The sequence below is a fragment of the Serinus canaria genome, chromosome 10 (assembly GCF_022539315.1).
Source record: "Serinus canaria isolate serCan28SL12 chromosome 10, serCan2020, whole genome shotgun sequence".
Lineage (NCBI taxonomy): Eukaryota > Metazoa > Chordata > Aves > Passeriformes > Fringillidae > Serinus > Serinus canaria.
The window spans coordinates 13,699,019-13,714,637 of record NC_066324.1 but is presented as its reverse complement, the minus strand read 5'-3'; the positions used below and the strand labels follow the sequence as shown (position 1 = coordinate 13,714,637).

Sequence of the window (15,619 nt, the reverse complement as noted above, 5' to 3'; positions counted from 1 at the left end):
CTACAGATTAGTTTATAACTTTAAGTTTGGAGAATTTATTTTTATAATTGATACACACACATTCAATGTCATAAAATTTCTTTAGTTGTACTGGACCATCACAAATATTTATTTTTCCTTTCTGCCCTCCAGGATAAGTTACAGTCACTATTTTGAGAAAGATTTTTATCTCAGCTGGTATAATGTTGTTTGTTGTTATTTTTTTAAAATCAGGTTCTATTTAACAGATATTATTAACTGGATCAAAACATTTTAAAAGTCAGGTTTAGGAGAGAATTTGTAGGGATTCTGTTTACAGCCCAGACGATTTGCAGTTTCAGAGCCTGGTCTGGACAGTTTCTGACTGACACAAACAACCTGAGGTGACTGCAGTGAGCAGCTGAAGTCCTGAACGTGCACACGCCATGCTTGTGGTAAGAGCTGAGCAGTGTGTTTTATCTTCACCAAGAAATAAACTCTCCCTGTTTTGCCAAGGCATCCAGGTTGATAGAGGGATTAACTTCAGTAAAAGTTAATGAAGTTAATGAAAGTGAAACAGCACAAACCAGCTCCCAAATGGCACCTGACTTTTCTGCTCTGTGGCAGCACAGAGCTGAAGGGAAGAGGAGGAAGCATTGCAGCACCATTGTCCCCCAGCCTGGGAGACGTTCACCTCCTTGCCCTGGGCAGAGGAGCAGCAGGAAGGCAGGAGCTGGGCCTGCCGTGCCCCAGGGACTTGCCTCCCTGCAGCCCAGGGTGGGGGATGCTCTGGGAGCAGGGAGCCACAGCCTGTGTGCAGAGGCAGGAAGGTGCCAGCCTGCTCCTTCATCCCTGCTGGGCCTGCTGGAGCCCCACTCTTGATATGCTGCCAGGCTTTAAGTGCTTTACAGTTTCTTCCTTTCACAGTACATTTTAGTATCCACGGCAAGGGGTATTAGGACGCAGGAGGTATTGGTGTTACAAACAAACAGCAAAGTTTACCACCCACTGTCTTGGTTGTCTTCTACACATGGTTCCGTTTTACTTTTGGTCTGCCATGATTTCCAGATGTTGGAGGAAAATGCTTAATTCTTGGGGAAATTTTAATTAATGAAGAATCTATAATCTTTTTAGCAGCAACTACTCAGTAGCTGGAGGAAAAAAAGGTAAAGTCCATTTTAAGACCTCCCAATGCTTTAGATTTACAGGAGAGCTTTCCTAAAATATTCCAAATGCTAATTATAGAAGAACTGTATTTAACAAAGGTATCCCAACATGCATCTTTTCCAGACACATACACAGAAAAATCAAATGGGAAAAAAAAAAAAAGATGAAGGACTTGTGATCAGAAGGTATATGCAAACAGGACAGTGTGTGGTAAAAGAAAGATAAAGGCAGGATTTAGAATTGTTACTGGAGTAAAGTTCAAATTGGGAATGTGTGCTGGGGAAGGCACTGGGCATCTCTCCCATTGCTGTGCTAAAGCCATGCTAAAAGGCAGCCAGACATGGCTGGGTCTGAGCTCCCCTGGCTTTGCCTCTGTAACAACCACGAGCCTGACCTGCACTCTGGGTCTCTGAGGTTACCAAGGACAGACTCGGGAGTCGGAAGTGGTGCTGAGCACAGCAGCTGTGCTGACACCCCACACTCAACCATCAGCACTGCACACAGACAGAGGAGCTGCATCTTTGATGTGCTTGAACTACAGACCTTCCCCCCTGAAGTGCCACAAAACCTACACAGCTGCATCACTCAGTTCAGAAGGAACTTGGCACTGAACTTCCCTGCACAAAGGGGCTCAGATCTAGGCAACCTGTCTGCAGGACAGGCAGAGACAGGAGTGAGCTGTACAAGAGGCTGTGCCTGTGAGATGAGCTGCTCCTGGTTTGCTGTCTGCCTGTGCAATCCCCTCCCTGCTCTGCAGCAGCACACGCAGCTCAGGCACTGCTGCTCCTCAGGCACTGGGCACTTCTGGCCTTGCTTCACAGGAGCACCAACGCTTCTCTATGCCTGTGCCATGCTCTGCTCCTTGAGAATCTGTCAGGTTTTGTTCTGACAAAGGCCGAAGAGAGTTCTGCCACTGTTTTTCAAGCAACGCATTGCCTGTGAGGAGAGAGAAATTTAAAAAACTCACTGATTTACCATGTTAAAAAAAGATGGCACATTTATTGCTACATAAATGTTATATACATAGTGTTTTCTGTTACATTGACAGAAATTTTTTGAACTTCTTGCTGCTGGTTGGAAAGGTTTATCAGCAATACCTTGAAATTTGACACAGGGTACAAATCTGCAATAAACCAACAATGGAAACTGGAGAACAAGATGAGAAGCAATTCATCTCGGACAATTAGCTCTTACAATACTCCATAGGTACTACACGGTATGCTAGAACCCTACTATGGTCTTACAATGCTATTGTAAATTTCTGATATTAATGAACAGGTTATGGTAAATAACCCTACATTTTTACTACCTAATATAGTAAAATAAAGTAAGAAACTTTTTACTGAAAACTTTTTTTGATTTCAAAAATCTAGAAAGAGTAATATTTAGAATTCAAGAAATTTTCTTACAAGATTATTGTATAAAAGACTAGCTACAGTGAAAAATAAGCCAAATGTTTTTTTCTTTCTATTTTATGAAGGAAAGCTTCTGGGCATACTGCAAAGTCTAATATAGCCAAAAAGACAACAAGCTTAGAAGGAAAAAGGCCAGGCAGTGGCACGTGATCACTTTCACACGTCATAAGCAACAAATTCCGTTTAGCTGATAAACACTGAAATGAAGAACAAGGCCACAGATATAATCAGGTGTTATTTGATGATATTTGCAAATTAAAGTAATAGAAATGAGTCCACTAATTCCACAAACTGTTTTGTTAGGAACCATCCAGAACATGAGCTTAAATTCATTAGTTTATTTTATCAATCCATCTTTTGTTCTTTCAAATTAAATGACTTCATAAAAATTATAGTTTTGTTCCTGTTTTGTGTGTGAACCAATTGCCAGTGATGAAAGATGCACTATATAAACAATAGCTCAGACAACCTTGGCTTAGGAAATTTCCTCCCATGGTCATTGCAGTGGAAGACAGTTTCCATGGAAGTTCAAAGGGATTTTAACCATTTCAACACATCTGTGACAAAGGAGTACTTATGGACACTATTCTGGTGGAGAAACATTTAAAGGTTTAATGCTAATATGGCTTGGGACGGGGGTATTTGCATTTGATTCACACTATTTTTCTCCACTGACAAGCCATACAACATGACATGATAGTTAACGTGTACAGGAAGGAAAAACTGGTGACCATTGCTCTTAAGATTCCATTACGTAATAAGCCCACCTTGCTGGTGGTTACATCATCACACTACCTGCCACGGTGAATTCAGGATTTTACTATTCACCAAAGTTACAGCCTGAAAAAAATCTCCTTTGTATTTTAATGCATTTTGTGCTTACATACAGCTAACACTTTACATGTACTATATGTAGTACTTACTGCTCGGAAAACAAAGCAACTCTAACAAAGTAGATTCTCCCCACCCAATTTACACTTCACGTTACAAGCTTTACTATGAAGCCTAGAAGCCTAAAAAGGTTTTGTTTATAATTAGAAAAAAAAAACGTTTGAGGAAAGTCTGAGGGAAAATAAAAATCACTTTTTAAATCCAAGAAATGTTATGGTCACAGTATTGCTCCAGCCTGCAGCCTTCATGAGGCCTCTAAATGGCTTGAGGCACAGAGCTCAGTATGGAAGGGGAACTGTGACCATAACTGTTCAGATTACCAGAGATCAAAAATAACATAAAAAAAGCTATACCAAGGAATAGTTTCCTATTGCATGGAAAACACTAGTCATATGGCAAAAGGAGAGGAAAGGACAACAAAAGACTTTTCCCTTCCTTTTTTAAGACACTAATAGGTATGCTGGGAATGCTACGGGTCGACGGTTGTCACTGCTTTGTTCTCTGAATGTGAACAGCTTTAGTAAATGCTGGCATTCAGCTGAAATTTTATCAGCTTTTAACATGTTAACTTTTCCCTTTATATGTAGACCTTTACAGTTCCATAACAATAAATAAAATTTGTAGTTACAATGCATTTGTCAATTCAGTTTAGGCACAAGGCAACTTCCACAATGAGTGGAGAGATCACAACAGTCTCTGATTGTGCAGAAGCGACACACTGCTTGCAACAGAATGATATGTTCAGAGTATCTCATGGGCTGAAATTCTGTCTGAAGATCTTGTATCTTCACTCCTGATGCAGGTGTTGACCAGTAGCTTTGATCATAAGATTGCATTTGGGTTTCTTGCTTCAAGTGTTTTCTCCTGTCAGGTTTGTGTCTTCATATAATGTTAGTTGTCTGTGTCCTTGTGAAGAAAGGTCACCTTCTGTGTACCCTACCAATAATTCTGGAATTCTAGAAATAAATTTAGGAGAAGAAAGAGGTTATTAGGAAAAGAATAATTAAAAAGCTTAGCATCAACACTAGAGACCTAATTTGAACTGGATTTGGTGGCATTTTCAAAAGAAGGTCATTTAGGTGCAAAAGAAGATGACACAGAGAGCCCCTGAAATCCCCCGTTCCAGATATATCTGTCATGAACGTGATATATTGAAGAGATTATTCTAAAGAACCTTCTGCTGTGCCTCTCTGGATCAGGGAGAAAGAATAATCTGCACATCTCAGACCTTCAGTTTGCGTCTGACTGCTCTCCAAACCAAGCAGTGCCAAGTTCACTCCCTCCTGAAGGTAAATTGCCATGTTCTTGTACAGCCCTTTCTGTCAACGTTGCACTTCAGTCAACCCACAAAGTTACTACTATTAAAAAAGCAAAGACACTGAACTTTTGAAAGTTGTTCTTTATATTTATATGGAAAGAGCAGACTAAGTTGCCTGTAAATTAAAAATTATCTGACAATTACAAAGCAGCCAATTACTCTTGTATGAAATAAAACAAATTAGAGAAATTCAAAGCATTAAGAATTAGAATATACGCAACAACAAGAAACCTCCCGAACCATAAAATTCAGTAAAGTTCTGGATTAAAACAAGGACACTGAACCCAGTTTTTATTATTTTTGAAAGTGGCAACAGGTCTACTGGAATACTCAATTTATTTTCCTTTTAAAATCAAGGTTTCCCAACTATTTAGAAAACCAACCAACAACAAGAATAAACACAAAAGACTGATATTCCTGTAGGGCCTCCCCATGAGTGTGTTTTAATGAGATGTTCCATGCTGGGCTACCTTGCAAAGCTGCAAACACTACTTTCAGATTTCAACTATCTTTACCAATACAGATTGTGACTTAAGACAGTTCCCAGTCTCTGTTGGGCAAATGAGAGGAGTTAGAATGACTGGCCTTGAGCCAGAGAGCAAATCTCTCTGGGATGAGGGGTCCCTGAGACTGTATCAGCACTGGGAAACAATACGTGGATTTTTAAATCAATAAATGTGATATTTAGACCATTTAAAGATGTATAATTCATCTCTAATAAGCTTGGCTTATCTAGCAAGCTGTTCACTGTTCCTCTGATGTCATGCCAAGAAGGCCACCTGAGCCAAGAGATGTAGCCATTGGCAACAAGGCAAGAAAATAGAGACTGACGACAATTTCTTGGGGTTTTATTATAAACCCAAACAAATCTGCAGCCTTCTGCTTCTGCTGGGAGATGTGAAAGCACAGAGAAGTTCAGTGCTGCTGGCAGCTCAGGAACTGAACCCACCACATCCAGGTGTCCCACACCTGGGCCAACAGGAAGCAGGCAGAGCCATCCCCGGACGTACCTGGCTGGTGTTCACATATGACCCATAGGGTTGGTAGTTTCACTCAGGCCAGGGTGGCTTCCTGGGTGTGCTGTTGGTGGCTCTGCCGATACGGCAGAAACTTTTTCTTCTTCCCTTCTCTTAAGGCAGGCTGCTTTAGGGTTTAGGTTTCGTTCTGTAACAGAAGAATCAGAGTTCTTAATCTCCCATACACTGACACCACGGGCAATATCGATACAAGAACCCTGGAGCAAAAATAGCTCTGCAGCTTCCCTCTTCAGCTGCTGACACCCCCTGCTCACCCACAGGTGTCCAAAGCTGCAGACAATCATTACTGAAAGTCCTGCCAGACAGCTCCTAAACTGGTATTTAAAAACCCCAAAGAGACAAAAAGCCAAGCAAAAGCCCTTTCAGCAGCCTACATACACCTTCAGAAACTTTTAAAAAGCACCTCCTTTATCAGCATAAGACACTTAAATGCTAAATGAGAACGGTCTGTAATTTACAATATAATAAAATTGAATGCATCCATTTTGTTGGTAGGCTGAATTCTTACCAACCTTGCTGACATCACACTAGTTTTAGTAATGTTGCTGCTTCTTCCTTCCCAGTATTAGCCAGCTGTTAGGGCAGGGGAGGCAGCACACCCTGAATGGATCCTTCTCATCAGCCTCAATCTGTGAAATCACCTTGTGCCCATCTTGGTTCAATCAAAAGACTGTGATGACAGTCATATAGGGCAGGAGCATTATTTTTTTCCCAAACCCTATTTCCTCTCACATTAAAGCCAATACTTTATAATACCCAGCTGTGGACCAGCTATCAAGGTATTTTCATCGGTGTGTTTCCACTTCCCCACTCAGCTTCAATAGATGTAGATTTGGATCTCATTTCTAAATAATGACAGTTTCTAAAAATCAACTGTTTCTGTTCTTCAAAATGGCTTTTCATGAATCAAATACAGAAGATGTCAATCACAGGGGTCCAAAAGACACACAAAAAAGAAGTAATATATTCCGCTGTGGAATTTAATCAACATTTTAAGGTATTTTCTAGCTGTCAGTACATTCTGTTTTGCAGTTGGAGATGGCAGATACAATTATAACTGCAAGAAGTCTGCCAAAACTGAACAGACAGTACAAGCCCTTTTCTTGCACTGCACAGGCACCCCTCTAGTAACTGCAGTTTAGTGACCCCTGTGCATTTTATCTCATCTGACAGAGACTATTTTGGATGGACTTGATAGTTCTGCTGTCACCAAAGTCATTATCAGCAGCCTCCTACTGCATTTCCTAAAGGATGAGTACTCCTAAAGAGTGTACCGGAAAAAACCCCAAAACTGCTAACTTTCCTTAATCACAGTTTTCTTTGTCTAAATGTGGCTTGCCTTGAAGTTTTAAAGATTTAATTATGTGGAAACTTTGAAAGGAAGTTAATTTACAGTGATTTAGGAAATGGAGATAAAAACCCCTGGCCTACACTGAAAGCTTAAATCTGAAATGGTTCATTTTGAATAGCACCAATCACAAAATGAGAAGCTTCTTTACCAGCAGAGAGAGGAAATTGTTTATGCAATTACACAAAGCACTGTGCAAGCTCCTGTGGGTGTCACACAAAGCTCTGGTCAGTCATCACAGGAACAGGTGCAGAGGGGGACGGGAAGACAAACGGGAGCCAGGGCCTCTCTCAGGGAGGCCCCTCGCCGCCCCGGCCATGCGGAGCACAGGGAACGGGAGGAAGGGAAGTTCTCCGTTTACACTGCCTGGACAGTGGGGCCACTCGAGCTGTTAGCACTGAAGTTTTCTACCACAGACACCAGGGTTGGAAGTCCTCTGACTGAGGCAGAACGACTTTATTAACATGGAGCTTCCTGTGAATTAGAGAATCTGTGAGAGCAGGGAGATGCTTTTTAAACACTGAAACCCATGCTTGAATCATGTCCCTCTGACTTCATAATGCTCAACCTTATCTTCTAGACCATGGCAACCATTTTAAGACCAAAACAGTGCCTGAGATCTAACTCTCAGAGATGCTAAACTGGGCTTTACAATGGTCCCAGCTGCCGTCTCATCTGCAGTTGCTCTGTGCCTCGGAAGAGCTCTGGCTGGAGACAGTGTGTTAGCTCTGGCTGGAGACAGCGTGTTTATTCCCTGACAATTGGATCAGTAGAAGTGCCTGAAACACAGCATCTCATCCTTACTGCATGAAGTACATAAGTTTGTGTTGTTACTTATTTAGCCTCTTTCAATAAACTTCTAACTTTTGCTTGGATCTTTTGTTCAAAATGCAAGCAACGAATGAGAAAAAGGAAGTAAAAATGAGGTATGCAAAAATAAGACATGGTTATCACTCGGTGACTTCAGTGATTCAAAGATGTAGTGCATTGAGCAAATATAACCACTGACATATCCACCCCTCAGACTTTTCACTTGACACACTTCCATCAGTGAGGAAGATGGCTGCGAATGAGTCCCAAACAGCAAAACACAAGGAGACTCATTCAGGAAGTGCCACCTCCACAGAACGAGACTATTTCTCTTGGAAGGGACTCTCAGCCACCATCCAGTCTGACTGAGGGCTGACCAAAAGGTAGAGCAAGGTGCCCCAGAACTTCAACATGTCTTTGGCAAAAATGAACATGGAGATTTAAAGTCAACTGTGGCTTCACCAACTCAAAAGAACAGAAGAGTTGAAGAACCAAACATAATCCCTAGAACCATCTCTCCTTATGAGAATGAATCGCAAAAAGTAGTTTTCCTTCTGCACCTACCAGCAAGCCTATTGTTTCTGTCTTGGAAAAATCTGAAGGAATCAGAGAAAGAAGATTCATGCAAACCCAGCTCTGATTCAATTAGAGTACAAGCTTCCTCCCTCCCCAGTACATGTTTAATGCAAAATCTTATGAAAACACAAACAAATACACTGCATTTTAATATTTCAATTATGTGGAGTTCAGCCTAAAACAGATCTCTTATTGTTGCTTAATCTTTTCTACTACAAAACAAGCGCTTGTTACAATTTATCACTATTTGAATAAAAGAATTTACCTTGAAAACTTAAGTGAAGTGATGACTACTTGAACAGGAAAAAAAGGTCAAATTATAAAACTCATACTCACTCTGTTTCCCTTTTTTTAAAAAAGGTGATTCTTTGATTTTTCTAAATAACTTCAGCATCACTACAGAACAGCAAACACACTTTCAGTAGCTCGTGCATCTGGCTGAGCGGGTTTCAAGAGCCCCACACTGCTCCATGGACAAAGCTGCCACAGGCCTGCCCCAGCCCCGAGGCCACTGACCTCTCACTTGCTGCTCCAGGCTGAGGATCACGGCCACGGCCTGGTGGAGGATCAGCAGCTTCGTCTGCGGCTTCTCGCTCTTCAGGTGCAGCTGGCACATGCGGCCCAGCTCCTTGAACGCCTCGTTAATGTCTCGCACGCGCAAACGCTCCCGGGCATTGTTCGCCATCCTCCTCTCCTTCTCTCTTTCTATCTTCTGCTCTGGGTTCAAATCCTCATCTTCGTTAGTACTGCTGCAAGAAAGGAAACGTAACAGGCTATTGAAATAACACTGGTGTTTCAAACAAGTGATCCTGGGGCTGACTCCAAATAAATAAAGAATAAAATAATTTCCAACAAAGTTTTTGCTATTTTCCAATGCATCAGCTTATATAAAAACACATTCAAGGAATTTTCAATTTCACATGCCTATTTAAGAATTTTACTTTTGTAAAGACTGCAATGGCAAATTCTAGAGCTACTTTTTATTCTACTACTCAGTGTAGAGCTAAATAGTTATATTTAGAATTCTTGAACTGCCTCAAATGATATCAAGTTGCATAGCCTTTTTTAATATAGGTTCATCCAATTTAGTCTAAAACTGTGCAAAACCTCTGTTCTATTAAAACTAACACACTAAATGCCACTGAACATGGCTTAATACAGATTATGCTGCCTGTGGTTGCAAAATTCTATTGTCTACTGTTACCTCAAATTTCAATGCTTGTTTCAGGCCTATCAGGCAGATCCAGAAGCATTTCACCAGGATGAGCTCCAGTTTTGTGTCTGTGGCTTGGGAGGGGACAAAGTGTTTTAAGAGGATATTTAGGAACAGTTTGGCCTCAGGAGGAGCCAGAGCCCTCCACTGCCACAGACTCACATCTAGAAGGGCATCCCTGGCCCAGGTACAAAGTATCACTAACTTCTGACATTGTCTCATCCTCTGTGCTGGACAGGGCCCTCAATCCTTTGCTGCTTACAGGTACAGGCAGACATTAGGCATGGCACTAGCGTAAGGGAATGCACACTTGACAGATGATTTTCCCAGCAAATCCTCTACCTCGTATTTAAATATACACAGATACTACAACTTTTTCTCCCTTTCAGCTGCCTGTTGGTGTATGCAGGGCAGTAACACAAAAGCTTTGCAATGAGTTTGTCAAATGTAAGGACAATGTGCTACTGAGCATTATCAAAGCACAGATTCTCCACGTTATGTCAGCAACGCACCTTGTTCTGCCTCTGGAGGAGACCTTGATATCCTTCTGGGAGGACTCATCATCTGATTTCATGTCATCTGATGAGGGAGGTTCATGGATATTTTCATCCTTCTCCTTATGTTCAGACTTGATTTCTGTTGGACCTATAGCCACAGACTGGCTCTGTAAGCCACCCGACAGTGCTGCAAGCAACCAGAGAGCAGAGTGAGTGTCACAGCACTGAAACACTGCCCAGGACCTCAGCAGAGAATGGCAGTGAGGGGCCAGAGACGAGACAACAGGAAGAACTAACAGAAGCAAGAAATCCTGGTAACACTGCTGCACTTGGACATGTGTCATGGGTTATAAAGCAATCACAGCTCACAGAGCAGCTTGATTGGTAACAGCTTAGTCTAAGGAAAACACTGTTTGAGACAAAAGGACATTGAGTGAAGTAAGGAAATTTGCACCTGATGTCTGGGCTGCAAATTTAAGGGCAAAGCTGTACTGACATCGAGGCTGGGGTTTAGGCTGAATGTGCAACACCCTCTAAATGGTGCTAGCATGCCAAGAAAAGGAGCTGACTTCTGTTTCCTGCAGTTTACTTCTTCAGCTACAAATGGAAGGAACTGTAAACATGGGTGTGGAATGACCTCCTTGCCTTGCCTGTGCTGAACTCTGGTCTCAGCCCACTCCACAGCTCCCCTGGCAAATGGGAAACTGGGAAATGGCTGCAGCTCTGCAAGTGCATCAAGGTCCCTTAAGCTGGAGGAACGTGGATGTATTGCATCCTTCTCTTGAAATTATACTGGGATAATTGAGGGATGCCCTCAAAATTGTTGCAGGAGTCCCAAATAGTGGTGGTATATCAGACTTGTTATTAATTTTTATTATTCAATATTTTCTATGCCCCTATCCCTTGCACTGATGACATTTTACCAAGATCTACAGCTTCACTGGCTCTGAACTACTGCAGACCCTGTCCAGCATTAAAGCCTGGAAAGTTACCTCTGTAGCTGTCTTGTGTTTTATGATTTAGTTCTGTGCTCTGAGCAGAAACTGTACTGGGAAGAACTGAATGGTTGCTGTTGAGGCTGACTCCTTCTTCCCGGTGAGTCCCAACCTAAAGCGAGGCAAAGCAAAGATTTCTGTTAAAGATGTGATTCAAAGACATAGTCCAAAAACCAGAAGTTTAAAACACTGAAAGTATTTGCTGGATTAGAGACCCAAGTTTAAATTCTTGCTGAATAAAGGAAAGATTTAGTTGATTGCTACACTGAAACACTTGATTAGACCTTACTGGACTGGGCTGTGTCTCAAGCAGTGACTAACCCTATCTGGAATAAAATAATCCAGGTATCTAACTATTCTTATCACCTATTTTTTTCATGTATTCCTTCATAATACATCATGATTTAATTTCTGAGCAGCAAGCATTGAGATGAAGAGTCTTGAAAAATTCTAATTTTGCATAAACTTGAATTAATGATACTTATGTGAGACAGCTTTGAGTGTGCATACCTAACCTGAAGAGGCAACTTGTAAAAAAACTACTGCTCAACAGAGAATACTGTCATCAACTTCTATTAAAAAAATATTTGGTAGAGAAAAAAGGGGTAAAGATACACTGCCTGTATTTAAATAATTTCCATTTAAAGCTTTTGATTTCTAAAGGCACAAAAGTTCTTAAACATTTATAATATAACCAACATAATACAATTAAACAGTTAAAAATTAACAAAGACGAGGGATTCTACTATTATTTGTATAGTTACAAAAACTGGCTACAGATGAAGCTTTTTATTGGAACAGTAGCAAACATGTCAACTAGAAGATTAAGCCTTTAATTAAATAGGTTTATTGCCTGGAGTTACACATGAGAACCACTGTTTTTCAATAAATCCTTCAATCCTAGTAAACTGCTGAGCTTTGAATCCCTCTTGAGTAATTAATGCAGCTTTTACCTTTCATGTCTTAGTATGGGTTTTACCCAGAGAGAGATAAATACCCTTATGCAAGTTTATCCTTTGTTTAATATACACTTGTTCCTGTAAGCTAATGCACAGGAACAAAAAAAGAAAGGGGGAACCCCCCCTCCCCAACAACCCACAACTAATATCAGGTCATTCCGGGCTGCTATTTGTATCCATTGTTCTGCAGAAAATCTCTTGTATACTGTGGAATATCTGTTGCTATTTCCAGTATATTTTATCATCCTCTGCGTGTAATAGGCTTTGTTTGTGAGAAGTTCTACTCTGGATACAGTCGGCCCTGCAAGCTCCTGCAAGAGTCATGAACTCACTGGGAGGAAGGAGCTGAGCCTGGGTCTCTCAGCCTCAGAGACAACTCTTTACAACTGGAACATGAAGCTCATTCTCACTCTGAACTCTTCAAAACTGAGTCTTTACCTAATTCTGCCTTGCAAGTTGTGTGTTTTATTTTCTTCTTCTGGTCATGCTTAGTCCTAACACTTGAGGGTGCTTTTATTCAAGCTACAGACTATTAATTGTTTCAGGGCCAGGTTTATTCCAAAATCTACTTCTTAAAAAAGACAAAAATTTCTTAAAGCTGTGTACAAACACAGCAGCTGTCAGAACCCTGGCAACTTTCAAATCTAGAGCTAATCTAAATGCAAGAGATTAGCAAATCAGTTCTGATAAAGGCAGAGAATAGATGAGAAATAAAACCTGCATTCAAGTCCATGCTCCAAACCTTTGAAACCAAGATGTACAAATTAAAAGCATACAATTTAGATTAAAGGATTTACACAGAAATCCTAAGAGCTGAAATGTTACCAAACTGACCATAACAGTGATTTTTATCTGTGATCTATGATATACCAGAAAATCCAATCTGGCAAACAAAAAACCCCAAACAACACGACTTGTTGAAAGTCACTGCATCCTATGCGGAGGCCAAAAGCTCTGTTTGCTACAGTTACAACTGTACGGTGGCTACTTCAGGCTACCCAAGATTCAAGTATCTTATTTGGTTTGCTTTCCTTTCCCTGGACTCTGCACTGCATAGAGAAAGGGCTCTCCCCATCTGCATTTCAATGGAGCACAACCTCGGGCTTCCTTTAAGTCTTCTGAAAGGCGTCCGGGGCCATTAGCTCCGCGGCGCTCGGAACAAACGAGCTCTCGACGTGTTTTATCGCTATTATTTGTAAGCGATTCCCAGTCAGACGCTTTCCTAGCACCAAGGGCCAGCTCCGGGGGCAGCGAGCTGCTGGCGGGTCCCGCGGTGCCCCGGTGCTGGCGCGGGGATCGCGGCGCTGCGGCGGCTCCCGAGCGTTCCCCATTTCCATACAGCTGCCCCTGCCCCGCCGGCAGCGCGGGCTGTGCCGAGGCACCGGCCCTCGGAGCGCCGGCCCGCGGCACTCGCGGCAGCTCATCCCGAAAGCAAACTAACTCGGAGCGAATTCATTCTCTCCGGCGCTAATCCAGCCTTGTTTCCATGCTCTCTCCTCCCTCTTCTCCCAAGCAAAGCTCGAAGCTTCCCAGGCACACAAAATGGGAGACAAACGGAAGGCCGGGCTCTGCCACACCGCAGGCAGGCAGAGCACACACACACAGAGCGCGGGAGAAGACAGCGGCGAGGAGAGACCAGCGCGGGCACCGCGCTCGGGACGTGCTGCGAGCAGTGCCCAGGGCAAACAGCGCTCGGGATGTGCTGCGAGCAGTGACCAGGGCAAACAGCGCTCGGGATGTGCTGTGAGCAGTGACCAGGACAAACAGCGCTCGGGATGTTCTGTAAGCCGTGCCCAGGGCAAACAAACAGCGCTCGGGATGTGCTGTGAGCAGTGCCCAGGGCAGGCACCGCGCTCGGGATGTGCTGTGCAGGCGCCCCGCTCGGCACCAACGCGTTCCCTTTGCCTGCTTCCTCCACACAATGCCAACCCAACACAGGTATGGCATCCAGCGCAATCACAAAAACCTTATCCCTCAGTAACCCCAGGTTGAGAAAAACAATAGTCCTGTTACACGACTGTACGTTGTCGTAATTTACAGGGTCAACTGTATTCATTTTTATGCATTTCAAGACTTTCACACAGGACAACCTGCAGCCCCACTGACACTTGCAAATTAAAAAAAACTCCAAACCTGAGGGCAGAACATATTTCGGTTGATTTAAGTGGTAACATTTGGGATCTGAAACCAGAAAACCAGTTAAGTATTTTAGGCAACTAAATAAAAACTAGACAAATCATGGGCAGTGATGACACACAACTGCATGTAGGAGAACCGAGAGTGACACGTGGGGAAAGGACACCTCTGTCCTGTTAATATTGGTTCTGCATCTCACACTTTACTCTGATTATTCATTTTGAGCACGGAAAGCTTTTGAGAACTGGAAAACAAAAATACCACTCTTGGTCTGAGTCTTTGAACTTTTCAAGCCCTACTAGCTGGTCAGTTTGGTTATGGTCATTAAAACCATTTTAGCCAAGGTGTGCATAATTAAGGCAATGAAAAGGGCTCTGTAATCAAGAATTTTACACTTCAGACAGCTCAGAGTTGTTCAGTGGGAGCACGATCTCTGCAGGGAAATAGCAACTCTGGAATGGTTTGAGCAAGAGCAGAGGTTGGTGCTGGCAAAGCTGCTTAACTGGCCTTTCATGCTTCTACTGGGGCAGGCACAGGGCACAAAGAGGGAGATCACCAATTTTCTTAGATTTCTGTTATACCTGAAAAAATCCTCCGACTTAAAGATTGGGTTTCATCCTTAACTGAGTTTCCAGGCCTTTTATTTATTTATTTTTAATCAGTTCAGGCTGTTCTTTTTCCATTGTATTACAATGACAAATAAAAAGCAGCTTGAATAAGAACAAAAAGTATTACTTCTTAACTTTTCAATAATACATGAAATAAAATACAAATCAACTTCAAAGGCCAGTTAGCAAATATTTGATGAGTTTGAGATATTAAAAATCTATTTGAATAAGTCTAATGGCCAGCCCAGTGAAAAAGAAAACAAGACCATTCAGAGCAAGCAGGAAATGAAGTCAACTAGAGCTGTAAAATAAATCTGGCTCAAAAATTAAGCAAATGTTAAAATAAAACCATGCCTGGTTACACTAATTACATAAAAAGGAGTTAAATTACTCATTTCCTAGCTCCTTCTGCCAAGATCATCATCTTCAAGGGAAATTAAATTTATTTTTTTTCCTACTTTTTTTTAAAGAGCAAAAATGTTTTGTGCAAAGATCCCACCCTCCTTCAACAAGGAAGTTTCATTTAGAGCTGAATTCCAACGAACATTTCTTGACCCTATGTCAAACAAAACTTCAAAAATAGGTAATCACCATTATCAATGTTGACATTTCTCACTATGTTGGCCCAATACTCATTATTTTCTTAAAATTTACTGGATGTCATCTCAAGTAAAGCAGTATTTAAATCCAT

The 15,619-nt window shown here is 41.9% G+C and overlaps 1 protein-coding gene across 13 annotated transcripts in view; it reads right to left on the bottom strand.

The window, feature by feature from the left end:
- Positions 1–2,104: 2,104 nt before the first annotated feature.
- The window catches only part of TCF12 (transcription factor 12), a 159,433-nt gene continuing 145,918 nt past the window's right edge, over positions 2,105–15,619 (bottom strand). For 10 of the 13 annotated variants that reach the window (XM_018913816.3, XM_018913818.3, XM_018913820.3 and 7 more), the window contains 5 exons: positions 11,223–11,337; positions 10,246–10,417; positions 9,037–9,269; positions 5,760–5,913; positions 2,105–4,387 (listed from right to left, as the gene is read on the bottom strand). In XM_018913816.3, the coding sequence (XP_018769361.3) occupies positions 5,771–5,913; positions 9,037–9,269; positions 10,246–10,417; positions 11,223–11,337 (663 nt within the window). In that variant the 3' untranslated portion in view covers positions 2,105–4,387; positions 5,760–5,770. The remainder of the gene's footprint in view (positions 4,388–5,759; positions 5,914–9,036; positions 9,270–10,245; positions 10,418–11,222; positions 11,338–15,619) is intronic. The other 3 variants (XM_018913819.3, XM_018913822.3, XM_030228544.2) reach the window with 1 other exon arrangement.